The following is a 16,271-nucleotide window of genomic DNA, read 5'->3' on the forward strand; positions in this document are numbered from 1 at the left end:
GCTGAGCAGGATAATGCAACCTCACGAGTGGTCACTGGACATGGGTGTCGCCCGCAGGATCTTCCGAGCGTGGTGCACCCCCTCGGTGGATCTTTTTGCCACTCAGATCAATCACAAGGTCCCTCAGTTCTGTTCCAGGCTTCAGGCCCATGACAGACTAGCGTCAGATGCCTTTCTCCTGCACTGGGGAACAGGCATCCTGTATGCGTATCCTCCCATACCTCTAGTAGGGAAGGCTTTGCTGAGACTGAAACAAGACTTCGGAACCATGATTCTGATTGCTCCCTTCTGGCTACGTCAGATTTGGTTCCCTCTTCTTCTGGAGTTGTCCTCTGAGGAACTGTGGAGATTGGAGTGTTTTCCAACCCTCATCATCCAGAACGAGGGGCCACTTCTGCATACCAACCTCCAGTCTCTGGTTCTCACATCCTGGATGTTGAGAGCTTAGAATTCGCCTCCTTGGGTCTTTCAGAGGGTGTCTCCCGAGTCTTGCTTGCTTCCAGGAAAGATTCCATGAAGAGGTGTTAATCTTTTAAATGGAGGAGGTTTGCCGTCTGGTGTGACAGCAAGGCCCTAGATCCTCTTTCTTGTCCTACACAGACCCTACTTGAATACCTTCTACACTTATCAGAGTCTGGTCTTAAGACCAACTCCGTAAGGGTTCATCTCAGTGCAATTAGTACTTATTGCCGTGTAGAGGGTAAGCCTATCTGTGGACAGCCTTTAGTTGTTTGCTTCATGAGAGGTTTGCTTTTGTCAAAGCCCCCTGTCAGTCCTCCGCCAGTGTCATGGAATCTCAACATCGTCCTCATCCAGCTGATGAAAGCTCCTTTTGAGCCACTGAATTCCTGCCATCTGAAGTACTTGGCCTGGAAGGTTGTCTTCTTGGTGGCTGTTACGTCAGCTTGTAGGGTCAGTGAGTTTCAGGCCTTGGTAGTGCATGCACCTTATATCACGTTTCATCACAACAAAATAGTCCTCTGCGCGCACCCTACGTTCTTGCCGAAGTTGGTGTCTGTGTTCCATCTGAACCAGTCAATTGTCTTGCCAACATTCTTTCCCCGTCCTCATACCCGCCCTGCTGAACGTCAGTTGCATACTGACTGCAAGAGAGCATTGACCTTTTACGTGGAGCGGACAAAGGCCTTCAGACAGTCCGCCCAGTTGTTTGTTTCTATCAATCCCAACAGGAGGGGAGTCGCCATCGGAAAACGCACAATCTCCAATTGGCTAGCAGATTGCATTTCCTTCACTTATGCCCAAGCTGGGCTGACTCTAGAGGGCCATGTCACGACTCATAATGTTAGAGCCATTGCTGCGTCAGTGGCTCACTTAAAGTCAACCTCCATTGAAGAGATTTGCAAGGCTGCAACGTGGTCATCAGTCCACACATTCACATCTCACTACTGCCTTTAGCAGGATACCCGACGTGACAGTCGGTTTGGGCAGTCAATGCTGCAGAATCTGTTTGGGATTTAGAATCCAGCTCTGCCTCCACCTCCCATTTTTGTTCTATTCCAGGCTGCACTCTCAGTTAGTTGTTTATGGTTTCAGGTCAATCTATGTTATGTCCTCGCCGTTGTGAGGCCCAATTTACCAATATTCATTGTTTTGAGTGAGCCTGGTTGCTAGGGATACCCCACATGTGAGAACAAGCAGCCTGCTTGTCCTTGGAGAAATCGAAGATACTTACCTGTAGCAGGTATCCTCCGAGGGCAGCAGTTTGATTGTTCTCGCAAACCCGCCCACCTCCTCTTTGGAGTTGTTATTAGTTTGTTTGCTTTTTGATTTAACTGAGGGGATACGTTCGCGTGATGGGCGGGAAGTTGTCCACTCATGCGCGGTGCGCGCTGCTCGCGCGCCAGAAGACTCTGACAAAACTTTTTATTTTTGCTGGGAAAAATTTCCATTTCCTGGGCTGACGCGGACGTCGACCCACATGTGAGAACAATCAGCCTGCTGTCCTTGGAGAATACCTGCTACAGGTAAGTATCTTCGCTTTATGAACCAGAAGTAAAATTTTAAATTTAATTCTTTACTCCATGGGGAGCCAATGCAGTTTGTTTTTTTTATTGTTGAAACAGAAGAATAATGAGAGCAACCAGTAATTATGCTTGCAACTGCATTTTGAGTCACTTGTAAAGCTTTGGTGCCATCTCCAGATATATTCTCGTCATCTGTTGAGAAATTCCTTGTCCTTCCAGCATGCTGCTCTTTGTCTCATCCACTTCCCTCTTTCTGTTGAGAACTTTGTAGAGAGACATAGAGTAGCAAAAAAACCCCAAAAACCCAAAAGCCAGAATGAGGATGGGGGCCACCCAAGAAGTCTCCAGGGGCCTCCATTGGCCCCCAGGTTTGCATTAAAGAACGCTGGCTTAATCTGTTAGGACATATGTGTGAACGATTTAGGTCCATCCATTTTAAATGAAGTTGGTTTCTTCCTATGATGTAATTTTATATCATATTTTGTTTTTCTTTTTTGTAAACTGCCATGATCTTGGAAAGGCCAGGTCATGTACAATTTTGTAAATGGTAAACGTGAATCACATTTACTATATTTTGAAAGAATAAACAAAGACTAGGGGACATATCATGAAGTTACCAAGTAGTGCATTTTAAATCTGTTTTTTTTTTTTTTTTTTAAGTAAACATGTAATTATGCTCTAGAATTCATTGGCAGAAGAAGTGGTAAAGTAGTTAATATACCTGAGTTTAAAAATAGTTTGGACAGGTTTCTGAAGGAAATGTCTATAAACTATATAGGTAGACCTAGGGAAAGCCACCATGCGTACCTGGAGGTAAGCAGTATGGAATCTTGCTACTTCCTGCCAGGTACTTGTGATTTGGATTGGCCAGTTGGAATGCTGAGCTTGATGGACCTTTGATCTGACCTTCTATGGCAGTTCCTATGTAGTGCTTTGCAGCATGTTCTGTCAGGTGCACATGGAGCTCAATAGATAAGAGTGATTTTCTTGTGTAGCCAACCCATACCCCCTCTGCTGTATGTATTATGATTGTAACACCTAGGCTCTGTGGTGGGGGAGTGGTTCCCTATATGAAGGAGCTGGCGGTCTTTTCTGTTTCTCCTGACCTGGGGGATTTATTGCTTATGAACCAAAGCAATGTCCTCTTCTAATTGCAGAACATAATGGCTTAAGGAAGAAAGAGAAATTGCTAGAAATGACCAGAGCCCTGACCAGTGATCCCGTGGCCATAGACGTTCTCCGGAGAGCAGCGGTCAGCAGGGGAGGGCTGCTGACTGACGAGATGCGCAGGCGAGTGTGGCCCAAACTGCTTAGCATAAATGTATTCAACCTTCCCCCAAAACCAGGTATGAGAGAGGGGGGGAGGGGTAGGAGGGTAGGGGTAAAGTGAGAACGTACTGAATCTTGGCAAGGGGAGTAAGGACATGAGGGCACATCTTGTGATATGAGAAGTGGAAATGTACATGAGAGAATGTGGTGGGGAGAACAGTTTGAGTGCTGGGCATGAGATAGCTGGGGAGGTGGGCTAAACATTTTCTTTTATTACCTGTAATTCTGTACATGCTGAGATTATGCTACATCTTCACACCTCTCCATCTTTGGTTATGGTGGTTATTTATGGGTCCTTGGTTTCCCCTAGGAAAGGCGATCCGGGAGAACCACAAAGACTATAATCAGGTGCTAATGGATGTGCGTCGCTCCTTGCAACGCTTCCCAAAAGGTAAGAACATGTGGAATGCCCCCTGCCCCCTCTTCCACCTTCAGTGCTGGAGATTACAGCTGGTGGAGTAGCTGGCAAGATGACAGTTTTAAGGATAGGCAGGTGCTTAGGTCACCGTCAAAGTTCATCCCTTTGAGTCCTCTCTTCCCTCCCCCCCCTTTTTTTTTTTTTTAAAGGCTTCTTTTGGAAATTCCATTGGAAGTTTGCACAACCAGGATTTGGTTTGATTTACTTTTATTATACTTTCTCAGACAGGATTCCTTTGTGTCTCAGACAATTGCAAAGGAATCCTGTTTAGAAGGATCGGATCTAAAGAAGCTTAGCGGAGATTAAGTAGGAAAACTGGTGCTGGGCAGACTTCTACAGTCTGTGCCCTGATCGAGGCTGAATAGATTTGGATGGACTGAAGTGGAGCTATTCAGGGGCTTTGACAACAACTTCAGAAATTTTAGAACAAGGCCAGTGCCAGGCAGACTTCTTCGGTCTATGCCCTAAAAAAGGCAAGGATAAATCCTTTCGCACCGAGGATATATCTCCAAATGTTGCCCGGGAGGGAAAGGTTAGGACAGCTGTTGTACTGGGTGATTCGATCATTAGGCATATAGATAGCTGGGTGGCTGGTGGACGTGAGGATCGCCTGGTGACTTGCCTGCCTGGTGCGAAGGTGGCGGACCTCACGCGTCACCTAGATAGGATTTTATATAGTGCTGGGGAGGAGACGGCTGTCTTGGTACATGTGGGTACTAATGACATAGGAAAATGTGGGAGAGAGGTTCTGGAAGCAAAATTTAGGCTCTTAGGTAGAAAGCTGAAATCCAGATCCTCCAGGGTAGCATTTTCTGAAATGCTACCTGTGCCACGCGCAGGGCCCAAGAGACAGGCAGAGCTCCAGAGTCTCAATGCGTGGATGAGACGATGGTGCAGGGAGGAGGGCTTTAGATTTGTTAGGAACTGGGCAACATTCTGGGGAAGGGGGAGCCTATTCCGAAAGGATGGGCTCCATCTTAACCAGAGTGGGACCAGGCTGCTGGCATCGGCGTTTAAGAAGGAGATAGAGCAGCTTTTAAACTAGAAATGGGGGGAAGGCCGACAGTCGCTCAAAAGAGCATGGTTCGGGATAAGGTATCTTTCAAAGATATCACCATAACAGGGAAGATAGAGTATCCTGATAGTGAGGTTGCAAAAGAGATTGTAGTAGATCGGGTATCTTTAAATAACAATAAAAATCAGACAAAAGATTGCCAATTAATACTGTCAAGTACTAAGCATGATGTACTTAGGAACAACAAACATAGTTTGAAATGTCTATATGCGAATGCCAGGAGCCTAAGAAATAAGATGGGAGAGTTGGAATATATTGCACTAAATGAAAAATTAGATATAATAGGCATCTCTGAGACCTGGTGGAAGGAGGATAACCAGTGGGACACTGTCATACCGGGGTACAAATTATATCGTAGTGATAGGGTGAATCGGATTGGTGGAGGGGTAGCATTGTATATTAACGAGAGCCTTGAATCAAATAGATTGAAAATTCTGCAGGAAACAAAACACTCCTTGGAATCACTGTGGATTGAAATTCCATGTGCAGAGGGGAAAAGGATAGTGATAGGAGTGTACTACCGTCCGCCTGGCCAGGACGAACAGACGGATGCGGAAATGTTAAAGGAAATCAGGGACGCAAACAAACTGGGCAACACAATAATAATGGGGGATTTCAATTACCCGCATATAGACTGGGTTAATGTAACATCTGTACACGCAAGGGACATAAGATTTCTTGATGAAATCAAGGACAGCTTCATGGAACAGCTAGTTCAGGAGCTGACAAGAGAAGGAAAAATACTAGACTTAGTCCTTAGTGGTGCTCATGATCTAGTGCAGGGGGTAACGATACGAGGGCCGCTTGATAACAGTGATCATAATATGATCGGTTTTGATATTGGCATTGAAGGAAGTGAAACTAGGAAATCAAGTACGCTAGCGTTTAACTATAGAAAAGGTGATTACGACAAAATGAGAAAAATGGTGAAAAAAAGACTGAAAGGAGCAGCTCGCAGAGTAAAAAAACTTGCATCAGGCGTGGATGCTGTTTAAAAACACCATCCTGGAGGTTCAGGACAAATATATTCCACGTATTAGAAAAAAGGGAAAAAAGACTAAACGTCAGCCGGCGTGGCTAAACAGATAAAGGAAATCATTAGAGCCAAAAAACAATCCTTCAGAAAGTGGAGAAGAGAACCAACTGAAAGTAACAGGATAGATCATAAGGAATGCCAAGCCAAATGCAAAGCGGAGATAAGGAGGGCAAAAAAGGACTTTGAGAAGAAATTAACGTTGGAAGCAAAAATACATAGTAAAAATTTTTTTAGATACATTAAAAGCAGGAAACCGGCCAAAGAGTCGGTTGGGCCGCTGGACGAAAATGGTGTTAAAGGGGCGATCAAGGAGGACAAAGCCGTAGCGGAGAAATTAAATGAATTCTTTGCTTCGGTCTTCACCGAGGAGGATTTGGGGGGGACACCGGTGCCGGAAAGAATATTTGAAGCGGGGGAGTCGGAGAAACTAAACAAATTCTCTGTAACCTTGGAGGATGTAATGGGTCAGTTCAGCAAGCTGAAGAGTAGTAAATCACCAGGACCTGATGGTATTCATCCCAGAGTATTAATAGAACTAAAAAATGAACTTGCGGAGCTACTGTTAGAAATATGCAATCTGTCCCTAAAATCGAGTGTAGTACCGGAAGACTGGAGGGTAGCCAATGTTACTCCGATTTTTAAGAAGGGTTCCAGAGGAGATCCGGGAAATTATAGACCGGTGAGTCTGACGTCGGTGCCGGGCAAGATGGTGGAGGCTATTATTAAGAATAAAATTGCAGAGCATATACAAAAACATGGACTGATGAGACAAAGTCAGCACGGATTTAGTGAAGGGAAGTCTTGCCTCACCAATCTAATGCATTTTTTTGAGGGGGTAAGCAAACATGTGGACAATGGGGAGCCGGTTGATATTGTATATCTGGATTTTCAGAAGGCGTTTGACAAAGTGCCGCACGAAAGACTCCTGAAGAAATTGCAGAGTCATGGAATCGGAGGTAGGGTATTATTATGGATTAAGAACTGGTTGAAAGATAGGAAGCAGAGAGTAGGATTGCGTGGCCAGTATTCTCAGTGGAGGAGGGTAGTTAGTGGGGTCCCGCAGGGGTCTGTGCTGGGTCCGTTGCTTTTTAATGTATTTATAAATGACCTAGAGATGGGAATAACTAGTGAGGTAATTAAATTCGCCGATGACACAAAATTATTCAGGGTCGTCAAGTCGCAGGAGGAATGTGAACGATTACAGGAGGACCTTGCGAGACTGGGAGAATGGGCGTGCAAGTGGCAGATGAAGTTCAATGTTGACAAGTGCAAAGTGATGCATGTGGGTAAGAGGAACCCGAATTATAGCTACGTCTTGCAAGGTTCCGCGTTAGGAGTTAAGGATCAAGAAAGGGATCTGGGTGTCGTCGTCGATGATACGCTGAAACCTTCTGCTCAGTGTGCTGCTGCGGCTAGGAAAGCGAATAGAATGTTGGGTGTTATTAGGAAGGGTATGGAGTCCAGGTGTGCGGATGTTATAATGCCGTTGTATCGCTCCATGGTGCGACCGCACCTGGAGTATTGTGTTCAGTACTGGTCTCCGTATCTCAAAAAAGATATAGTAGAATTGGAAAAGGTACAGCGAAGGGCGACGAAAATGATAGTGGGGATGGGACGACTTTCCTATGAAGAGAGGCTGAGAAGGCTAGGGCTTTTCAGCTTGGAGAAGAGACGGCTGAGGGGAGATATGATAGAAGTGTATAAAATAATGAGTGGAATGGATCGGGTCGATGTGAAGCAACTGTTCACGCTATCCAAAAATACTAGGACTAGAGGGCATGAGTTGAAGCTACAGTGCGGTAAATTTAAAACGAATCGGAGAAAATCTTTCTTCACCCAACGTGTAATTAGACTCTGGAATTCGTTGCCGGAGAACGTGGTACGGGCGGTTAGCTTGACGGAGTTTAAAAAGGGGTTAGATAGATTCCTAAAGGACAAGTCCATAGACCGCTATTAAATGGACTTGGAAAAATTCCGCATTTTTAGGTATAACTTGTCTGGAATGTTTTTACGTTTGGGGAGCGTGCCAGGTGCCCTTGACCTGGATTGGCCACTGTCGGTGACAGGATGCTGGGCTAGATGGACCTTTGGTCTTTCCCAGTATGGCACTACTTATGTACTTATGTACTTATGTAAGATCAGGTATACATAAATACCATATGCAATGAGTTTATATTATTGGGCAGACTGACTGATTGGACCATACAGGTCTTTATCTGCCATCATCTACTATGTTATATGTTAGATCATTATTTGATTGACTTGTGTAATTCATTTCCAATAGTTCTTTCCTCTGCTCAGCTTAAGGTTAAAACTTTTAGACACCTAAGTTAATATCAGGAAGCAGGTGAAAGCTTGGCTCTTCAACCAGGCCTTTACTGGAAGAAGTAACTAACTTGTTAATCTCACTCACACACACAAGGAGTGACTCAGGCTGCATATACTGCAGCAGGACATGTTTATTCACTCCTACCCTAGGCTGAGATAATATTTAACCATCTCTCTGACCTCATGTGCAACTTTCTTTAAATCAATCACCTTACTTTCTAACTTTTCCTACTTTCTTACCCTTCTATGTGTTACATCTTTGCTTTACCCTTCTATTATGTTCTATTACGTATTGTGTTGACATTGTAAATTTTATACCATGCCATACTTTGTATTGTTTTTGAATATTTTTACTGGTGTAATTGTCTATTGCTCATATTTGATCTATTCTTACCAGGGGCGTATCTGCGTGGGGCCACAGGGGCCTGGGCCCCTGCAGATTTCGCCCTGGACCCCCCTACTGCCGTCAACCCTCCCCCGCTGCCGTTGTTTACCTTTGCTGGCGGGGACCCCAACAGGACAACGTGCTGGGACGTCAGACTCCGAACTGGATTGAACAGCTATCAACTACAGCACGGCCACGGAGGCCGAAGAAGAATTTTAAAGACGTCGGGTCGGCTGGCGGGGGTTGGGGTCCCCCGCCAGCTGAAGAAATATCTTTAAAGGCGGCAAGCGGACCTCAGCTGGTGGGGTGTGGGGTCCCCCGCCAGCAAAGGTAAGTAACGGCAGCGGGGGAAGGTTGGCGGCGGGGGGAGGGTGGAGAGTTGTTGGTGGGGGGTTCTGGCAATGGTGGCGGCGGGGGGGGTTCTGGCAATGGTGGCGGCGGGGGGGGGGGGGTGTCGTTGGGGGGGGGGGTAAATGTGCTCCCTCCCTCTGGCTCTGGCCCCCCCTACCGATGGAGTCCAGATACGCCCCTGATTCTTACTGTACACTGCCTTGAGTGAATTCCTTCAAAATGGCGGTAAATAAATCCTAATAATAAATGAAGAGGATAATCTTATAAACCATTTTCGTGTGTAAATAGGCCATGCCTAAAAAATACATGTGGCATAAGTAGTAGTAGCATAAGCTGGTGCATGCTTATATAGTGTGTGCTCATGGGCAGACTCCTGATTTGTGCATATTTTATAAAATACATTTGTACACTTAACACCTACTCTGTCTAGGTGTGATTTCTGCAGGATTAGTGCTTTTATTCTATAGACAGGTGCCTTCCTGCGCCCTGTTATAAAAGTGGAGCTCTACACCATGCAAAGATTTCAAGGAGCACAAGGGGGATCTGAAATTACGTGTGTATTCTCCATTTTACATATATGGGGGTGGGGTGACGGGGAGATGTCTATGTCTGGTTTTACACGAGCTCAAAGGCACACCCATGCATAGGTTCGTTTGTTCTTTCATTTCAGTATTTATATACTTCTTAGACCTAAGTGGTTTACAGTTTCATTTTACAGGTACTGGGTCTATCCCTAGTGGGCTCACAATCTTAAGTAGTACATGGCTCTGCTGGTTTACCACAGGTGTCACCAACACTATTCAGTATCCTGATGGCACCACTTGGCAGCAAGGAGACAGTGCTGAAGTACATAAGTATTGCTATACTGGGAAACACCAAAGGTCCATCAAGCCCCACATCCTGTTTTAAACAGTGGCCAATCCAGGTCACAAATACCTGGCAAGATCCCAAAAATGTACAAAACATTTTATACTGCTTATCCTAGAAATAGTGGATTTCCCCCAAGTTCGTTTAATAACGGTCTATGGACTTTTCCTTTAGGAAGCCGCCCAAACCTTTTTTAAACTCCGCTAAACTAACTGCCTTTACCACATTCTCTGGCAACGAATTCCAGAGTTTAATTACACGTTGAGTGAAGAAAAAGTTTCTCCAATTCGTTTTAAATTTACTACATTGTAGCTTAATCGTATGCCCCCTAGTCCTAGTATTTTTTGGAAAGCGTGAACAGACGCTTCACATCTACCTGTTCCACTCCACTCATTATTTTATAGACCTCTATCATATCTCCCCTCAGCCGCCTTTTCTCCAAGCTGAAGAGCCGTAGCTGCTTTAGCCTTTCCTCATAGGGAAGTCGTCCCATCCCCTTTATCATTTTCGTTGCCCTTCTCTGCACCATTTATGCAGATGATATGACAATTTACGTCCCCTTTACGGGCAACCTAACCAATATTTTTGTTTTTGTTTTTGTTATATTTGTACCCCGTGCTTTCCCACTCATGGCAGGCTTAATGTGGCTTACATGGGGCAATGGAGGGTTAAGTGACTTGCCCAGAGTCACAAGGAGCTGCCTGTGCCAGTCGGGATTCAGACCGGCCTAGACATGAGACCTGGACCTCCACATTCAGGCTAAAACCAAATTCCTGATTATATCAGGCATCTTCTATCCAATTTCTTACCACGTTTTCAGTCGGCCAAACCAGTTTCCCATTAGAAAGCAGCCTTAGTCCTAGTAGTCACTGTAGACCAAAACCTGACACTAGATGACCAAATAACTTTGGTCACAAAGAAAGCTTTCAGAACACTATTGAAGTTGAGAAGAATTAGAAGCCTCTTCCCTTCCTGGTTTCAAAGTGATACTGTCCCAACTAGAATATTGCAACAGTTTATACACAGGTTGCAAAGATCTGAGCCTGAAAAAATTACTAACCGTCCAAAATACGGCTGCTCACTTTATTTCAGGTCTCCCTGCCATCAAAGAGCTTCTCCCTTACTGCAAGCACTCCACTGGCTCTCCATAAAAGCCAGAATAAGATTCAAGATTCTAGCGCTGGTCTTCACAACCCTCCAGGGCCTAACCCCCGCCTATATGGTCATACTGATCAACCTCCCACTAAGGAATGCCCTGATGGACATTCGAAACTACCTTCTACTTCATTTCCCAAACTATAAAGGAGTAATATACAAATTTCTTTACAACACAGGGTTCTTCTATCTCACAGCCAAGACCCAGAACACCCTACCCTTAAACACTAGAAAGATAACTGACTGCCTTACATTTCGCAAAATGTTGAAATCATACCACTTTGAAAATTTTTTTACTGATGCAGGGTAATCCACTGAAGACTGCTCACACAACAGATTTCGACTTCCCGTCCCTCTTAAACTGAATCCACAATGATGTTTCCTCGTGTGCTAGATTTTTAACATCTTGCTTTCCCATAATGACACACAGCTACACTGTTCTCAATATGTTCTTTGTTATACTGTAAACCTGTTGATTGCAGTTCTGTTATAATGTAAGTCATATTGATCTTTGTTACACTGTAAGCAACGTTGAACCAAACCTGATTTGGATAATGTGGGATATAAGTCTAAAGAAATGAAAATGAAAAATACTGTAAATTTAAGCTACCAGAACAGTATTCACCTTTCCGAGAAAGCTTTTGTTTACAAATGTATTCACATTCATGAGAATCAATGGAACTTTTTTACCATATATGATTTAAGACTCTCACAGACAATTTTCCTGCTCAAGCCCAGAGCTGCCAGATCTCCCACCGAGGAGCCAGAAACTCCTGCTGAACAGCCCCCTTTTCCAGCAACAGCAAGAAATGCCTTCATAAAACAGTGGAGGAGTGGCCTAGTGGTTAGGGTGGTGGACTTTGGTCCTGGGGAACTGAGGAAGTGAGTTCGATTCCCGGCACAGGCAGCTCCTTGTGACTCTGGGCAAGTCACTTAACCCTCCATTGCTCCATGTAAGCCGCATTGAGCCTGCCATGAGTGGGAAAGTGCGGGGTACAAATGTAACAAAAATAAAATTAAAATAAAAAATCTCTTGCTGCTGTTAATCCCGCAGCAGCAGGAGATGTTTATGAAGATGCGTCCTGCTGCCGCTGGAAAGGGAGGCTACTTCTGGTAACCCTGGCTGTGAATTGGTGTGTGCCGGGGCTGGGCGGAACTATGGGCAAGCCCTAGTTCGATTCCCACTTCAGGCACAGGCAGCTCCTTGTGACTCTGGGCAAGTCACTTAACCCTCCATTGCCCCAGGTACAAATAAGTACCTGTATACAATATGTAAGCCGCATTGAGCCTGCCATGAGTGGGAAAGCACGGGGTACAAATGTAACAAAAATAAATATCCCGCTGGGAATGTCTGTCCCCTTGGCAGCTCTGCAAGACTGTTTTTACCCTCCTTGCTCTCTACTACTTCTACTACTACTACTATTTAGCATTTCTATAGCACTACAAAGCATACGCAGCGCTGCACAAACATAGAAGAAAGACAGTCCCTGCTCAAAGAGCTTACAATCTAGTAGACAAAAAATAAAGCAAACAAATCAATTAATGTGTAGAGGAAAGAGGAGAGGAAGGTAGGTGGAGGAGAGTGGTTACGAGTCAAAAGCAATGTCAAAGAGGTGGGCTTTCAATCTAGATTTAAAGATGGTCATGGATGGGGCAAGATTTAGGGGCTCAGGAAGTCTATTCCAGGCATAGGGCGCAGCAAGACAGAAGGAGCGAAGTCTGAAGTTGGCAGTAGCTTGAGAAGGGAACAGATAAGAAGGATTTATCCAGGGAACGGAGTGCACGGGAAGGGGTGTAGGGAAGGACGAGTGTGGAGAGATACTGGGGAGCAGCAGAGTGAGTACATTTATAGGTTAGTAGAAGAAGTTTGAACAGGATGCGAAAACGGATAGGGAGCCAGTGAAGCGACCTGAGGAGAGGGGTAGTATGAGTAAAGTGACCCTGGCGGAAGACGAGACGGGCAGCAGAGTTTTGAACCGACTGGAGAGGTGACTAAGTGGGAGGCCAGCAAGAAGCAGATTGCAGTAGTCCAAACGAGAGGTGACAAGGGTGTGGATGAGGGTTTTGGTAGAGTGCTCGGAAAGAAAGGGGCGGATTTTATGGATGTTGTAAAGAAAGAAACGACAGGTCTTGGCAATCTGCTGGATATGAGCAGAGAAGGAGAGAGAAGAGTCAAAGATGACCCCAAGGTTTCGAGCTGAGGAGACAGGGAGAATGAGAGAGCCATCAACAGAAATAGAAAACGGGGGGAGCGGGGAGGTGGGTTTGGGGGGGGAAAATGAGAAGCTCGGTTTTGGTCATATTTAATTTCATGTGGCGTTGAGACATCCAGACAGCAATGTCAGACAAGCACGCTGAAACTTTGGTTTGGATGCAAGGTGAGATATCAGGGGTAGAAAGGTAGATTTGGGAGTCATCAGCATAGAGATGGTAGGAAAAGCCATGGGATGAGATTAATGAACCAAGGGAAGAAGTGTAGATAGAAAAGAGGAGGGGACCAAGAACAGAACCCTGAGGTACGCCGACAGGCAGAGGGATAGAAGTAGAAGAGGATCCACCAGAGTGAACACTAAAGGTGCGGAGGGAGAGGTAGGAAGAGAACCAGGAAAGGACAGAGCCCTGGAATCCAAGTGAGGACAGGCTATTGAGAAGTATGCTGTGGTCGACAGTGTCAAAAGCAGCGGAAAGATCAAGAAGAATGAGGATAGAATATTGACCTCTGGATTTAGCCAGTAATAGGTCATTGGAGACTTTAGTAAGCGCAGTAAGCTCGCTCTGGACTTTGCCATCCAAGAAAGTTGCTGTTCTTCTGAAGTATCTCTCCTGTATCTCATAAGCCCCTACTGCCTTATCAGTTCGTCCACTTAATCTTTTATGACTTTGACAAGCAAATAGATTTCAATGAAACCTTTGTTTGGCCTAGCTTTGCAAAAGATGCTTGTTACGTTAGGTCTTCTGCTTCTCCCAATGATCCCATGACCTCTTAAGTTCATTACAGATCCTAGGCTTAGTCTTTAATAATTAGTGCTAGCCATCGGGTATTTGTGAGTGTTGCTGAATGGTTAGAAGGAAAAGTGTTTATCTCCTGGGAAGCTGTGGAGGAGAGAGCTTTCAGGCACACAGGGCCTCCAGTATAATTGGGAGGAACGTTATGCACTGCAGGACAACAAATGAGGTAATGCCTGATAAGGTGGCCTTTCTGGAAGCCCAAGGCCCTTCATTGTGATGTGGATTTCTACGATGGAATTTTATTGATGATAAAGAAGATAAACAACTAACGGTGCGGATACCAAAAATAGAACGAACAAGACAAATTTAAGAAATCCAAAAAAGCAATCTGTCATAAAAAAAAGCTTTAAACAGAAGCTGCCCCAAACTCCCACCCCCATCCCATTCAAAATGACAACAACCAGTAAACAGGAAACATGAAGGAACAAGCACATAAACCATCCCTCCCCCTCTGCAAAGCTAAAACTTCAAGGACCAGCCTTTACTCTTATGGGCTCCTGAATCAGCAGACAGAACAATCTTTCATGAAATCCCCCCTCCCCACTTCCCACCCAAACTTCATCCCTCCTCCCCACAGTGCCTGAGGGCCTAGGTGGTTTAGTAGAAGGCTACATCCCAGAGGAGATAGAATTTCAATATAAGAATCCCAGAGATGTAGGAAGCATTGAGTACGCTTAGATTTCCCAGAATGCCAACTGGTGTAGCTGATTCCTCCAACTCTAAAAAGAAGGGGCATCTGGAGAAACCCAAGTCTGCATAACGCATTTTAGCCCCAGAAGCCACAATTTCTGGAAGAGAAATAGCTATCCTTTTGCCCCTAGCACCTCAGAACCAAGCAGACCCAATAACCACAATGAGCGCTGCTTTGGGACAGGCATAGACAACAAGTGAATGCAAAACTGCATCAGAGCAGTTCAAAACTTCTGAACCTAGGGGCAACCCCAAAGTGAATGAAAGAAGGATGATATTTTTAAACAGTATCCATGCCTACTTTTAAATCCTAACCTTTATGTGTGCGTGTCTCTGTTCATCTGCTTTGGTTAATTTTCACGTGGTATCAAACTACTTAAGTCCCAGGTTGACTTGGGGGGAGGGGGGAACTTGCCATCTGTCTTATTCGATCTATGCTCAGCCTTTGACCTTGGATCACTCACTCTTGCGCACCCACTTTCAGTATTGTCTTTGACCGATTGCAGTTCTTTCTTACCCATCACATTGTCGATCTTTCACAACTTAATGCGATTCCGCTGTTCGCGATCCTGTGGAATTCCAGAGTTGGTGCTTGCTCAAATTCTGTTCAATATCTTTTTCAGCCATTTGTCATACTTACTCAGTCTGGAATTTTAGTGCCCTTTACTATGCTGATAATATTCCGATAGTATCATACTTCAATCAGGATTTCCCATCACTGTATCTGTTGAATGGAAAACTCTGGAATGAGAGGGCACAGGATGAAGTTAAGAGGTGTTGGGCTCAGGCATAATCTAAGGAAATAATACTCTTTCACAGAAGGAATGGTGGATGTGTGGAATGGCCTCCCAGTGGAGGTCGTGGAGACCAGGACTGTGTTTGAATTTAAGAAAGCATAGGACAGGCATGTGGGTTCTTTTCGGAAAAGGAGGAGTTAGGGGTTACTGAGGATGGGCAGACTGGATCGGCCATTTTGGCCCTTATCTGCCACCATGTGTCAATGTTTCTCATTGTTCCAGTTGCACCAAATCCGAGCAATTAGGTCTTTTTTTTGGATCCCAGGGATTTGAGTGTACTCTCACTTGTCATTAACTAACTGGATTACTCTAATCTCTCTCTGCAATGTGTTGTTTGACCTCAGTGGAACAACTTCACGTCAAGAACATGTTGGTAAAGCTCTAATTCCATGCCCTTTTACAGGTCATGCAACACCATTGATAGTCCTGTGTCTGTCTGTCTGTCTTTCTTGTTCCCTTCGGTGGCTGCTGTGCTCTGTGTGTGGTGACTTGCTGTGTGTCACACCCCGTTCTGTCATGATGCTTGAAGTAGTGTGCTACTTAGCTTTTTTTTTTTAATTTCACCCCCTGTCTTTGGAGCGGTGTCCTTGTTTTGCTCTCCTATGGCAAACATTAAAACAAGGTTACATTTTAAATTTTTCCCCCCAGTCTTTTCTTCCTTCCTAAGTGTTTTTTTGTTCTTTTTCTTTTTTTAATACAAAACCCTAAAGGTTGGTCCTCAGAGGTCATGGCCACTGATTTCTCGCTTACATGAGCTGCTGTTCTGTTTTCCCCCTTTCCTTGGGCTTAATTATTGTACACCACCCTGATATTAGGCAGAGCAACAAATTTGTTAAATACATCATT

At 44.9% G+C, this 16,271-nt stretch overlaps 1 protein-coding gene across 3 annotated transcripts in view; it reads left to right on the plus strand.

Moving 5' to 3' along the window:
- LOC115481594 (TBC1 domain family member 20-like) overlaps nt 1-16,271 on the plus strand; it is a 47,112-nt gene that overhangs the window by 16,931 nt on the left and 13,910 nt on the right. For 2 of the 3 annotated variants that reach the window (XM_030220870.1, XM_030220880.1), the window contains exons 2-3: nt 3,143-3,331; nt 3,625-3,705. In XM_030220870.1, the coding sequence (XP_030076730.1) occupies nt 3,143-3,331; nt 3,625-3,705 (270 nt within the window). Of the gene's footprint in view, nt 1-3,139; nt 3,332-3,624; nt 3,706-16,271 lie in introns of all 3 variants that reach the window. The other variant, XM_030220862.1, reaches the window with a different exon arrangement.

Source organism: Microcaecilia unicolor, chromosome 1 (assembly GCF_901765095.1).
Source record: "Microcaecilia unicolor chromosome 1, aMicUni1.1, whole genome shotgun sequence".
NCBI lineage: Eukaryota > Metazoa > Chordata > Amphibia > Gymnophiona > Siphonopidae > Microcaecilia > Microcaecilia unicolor.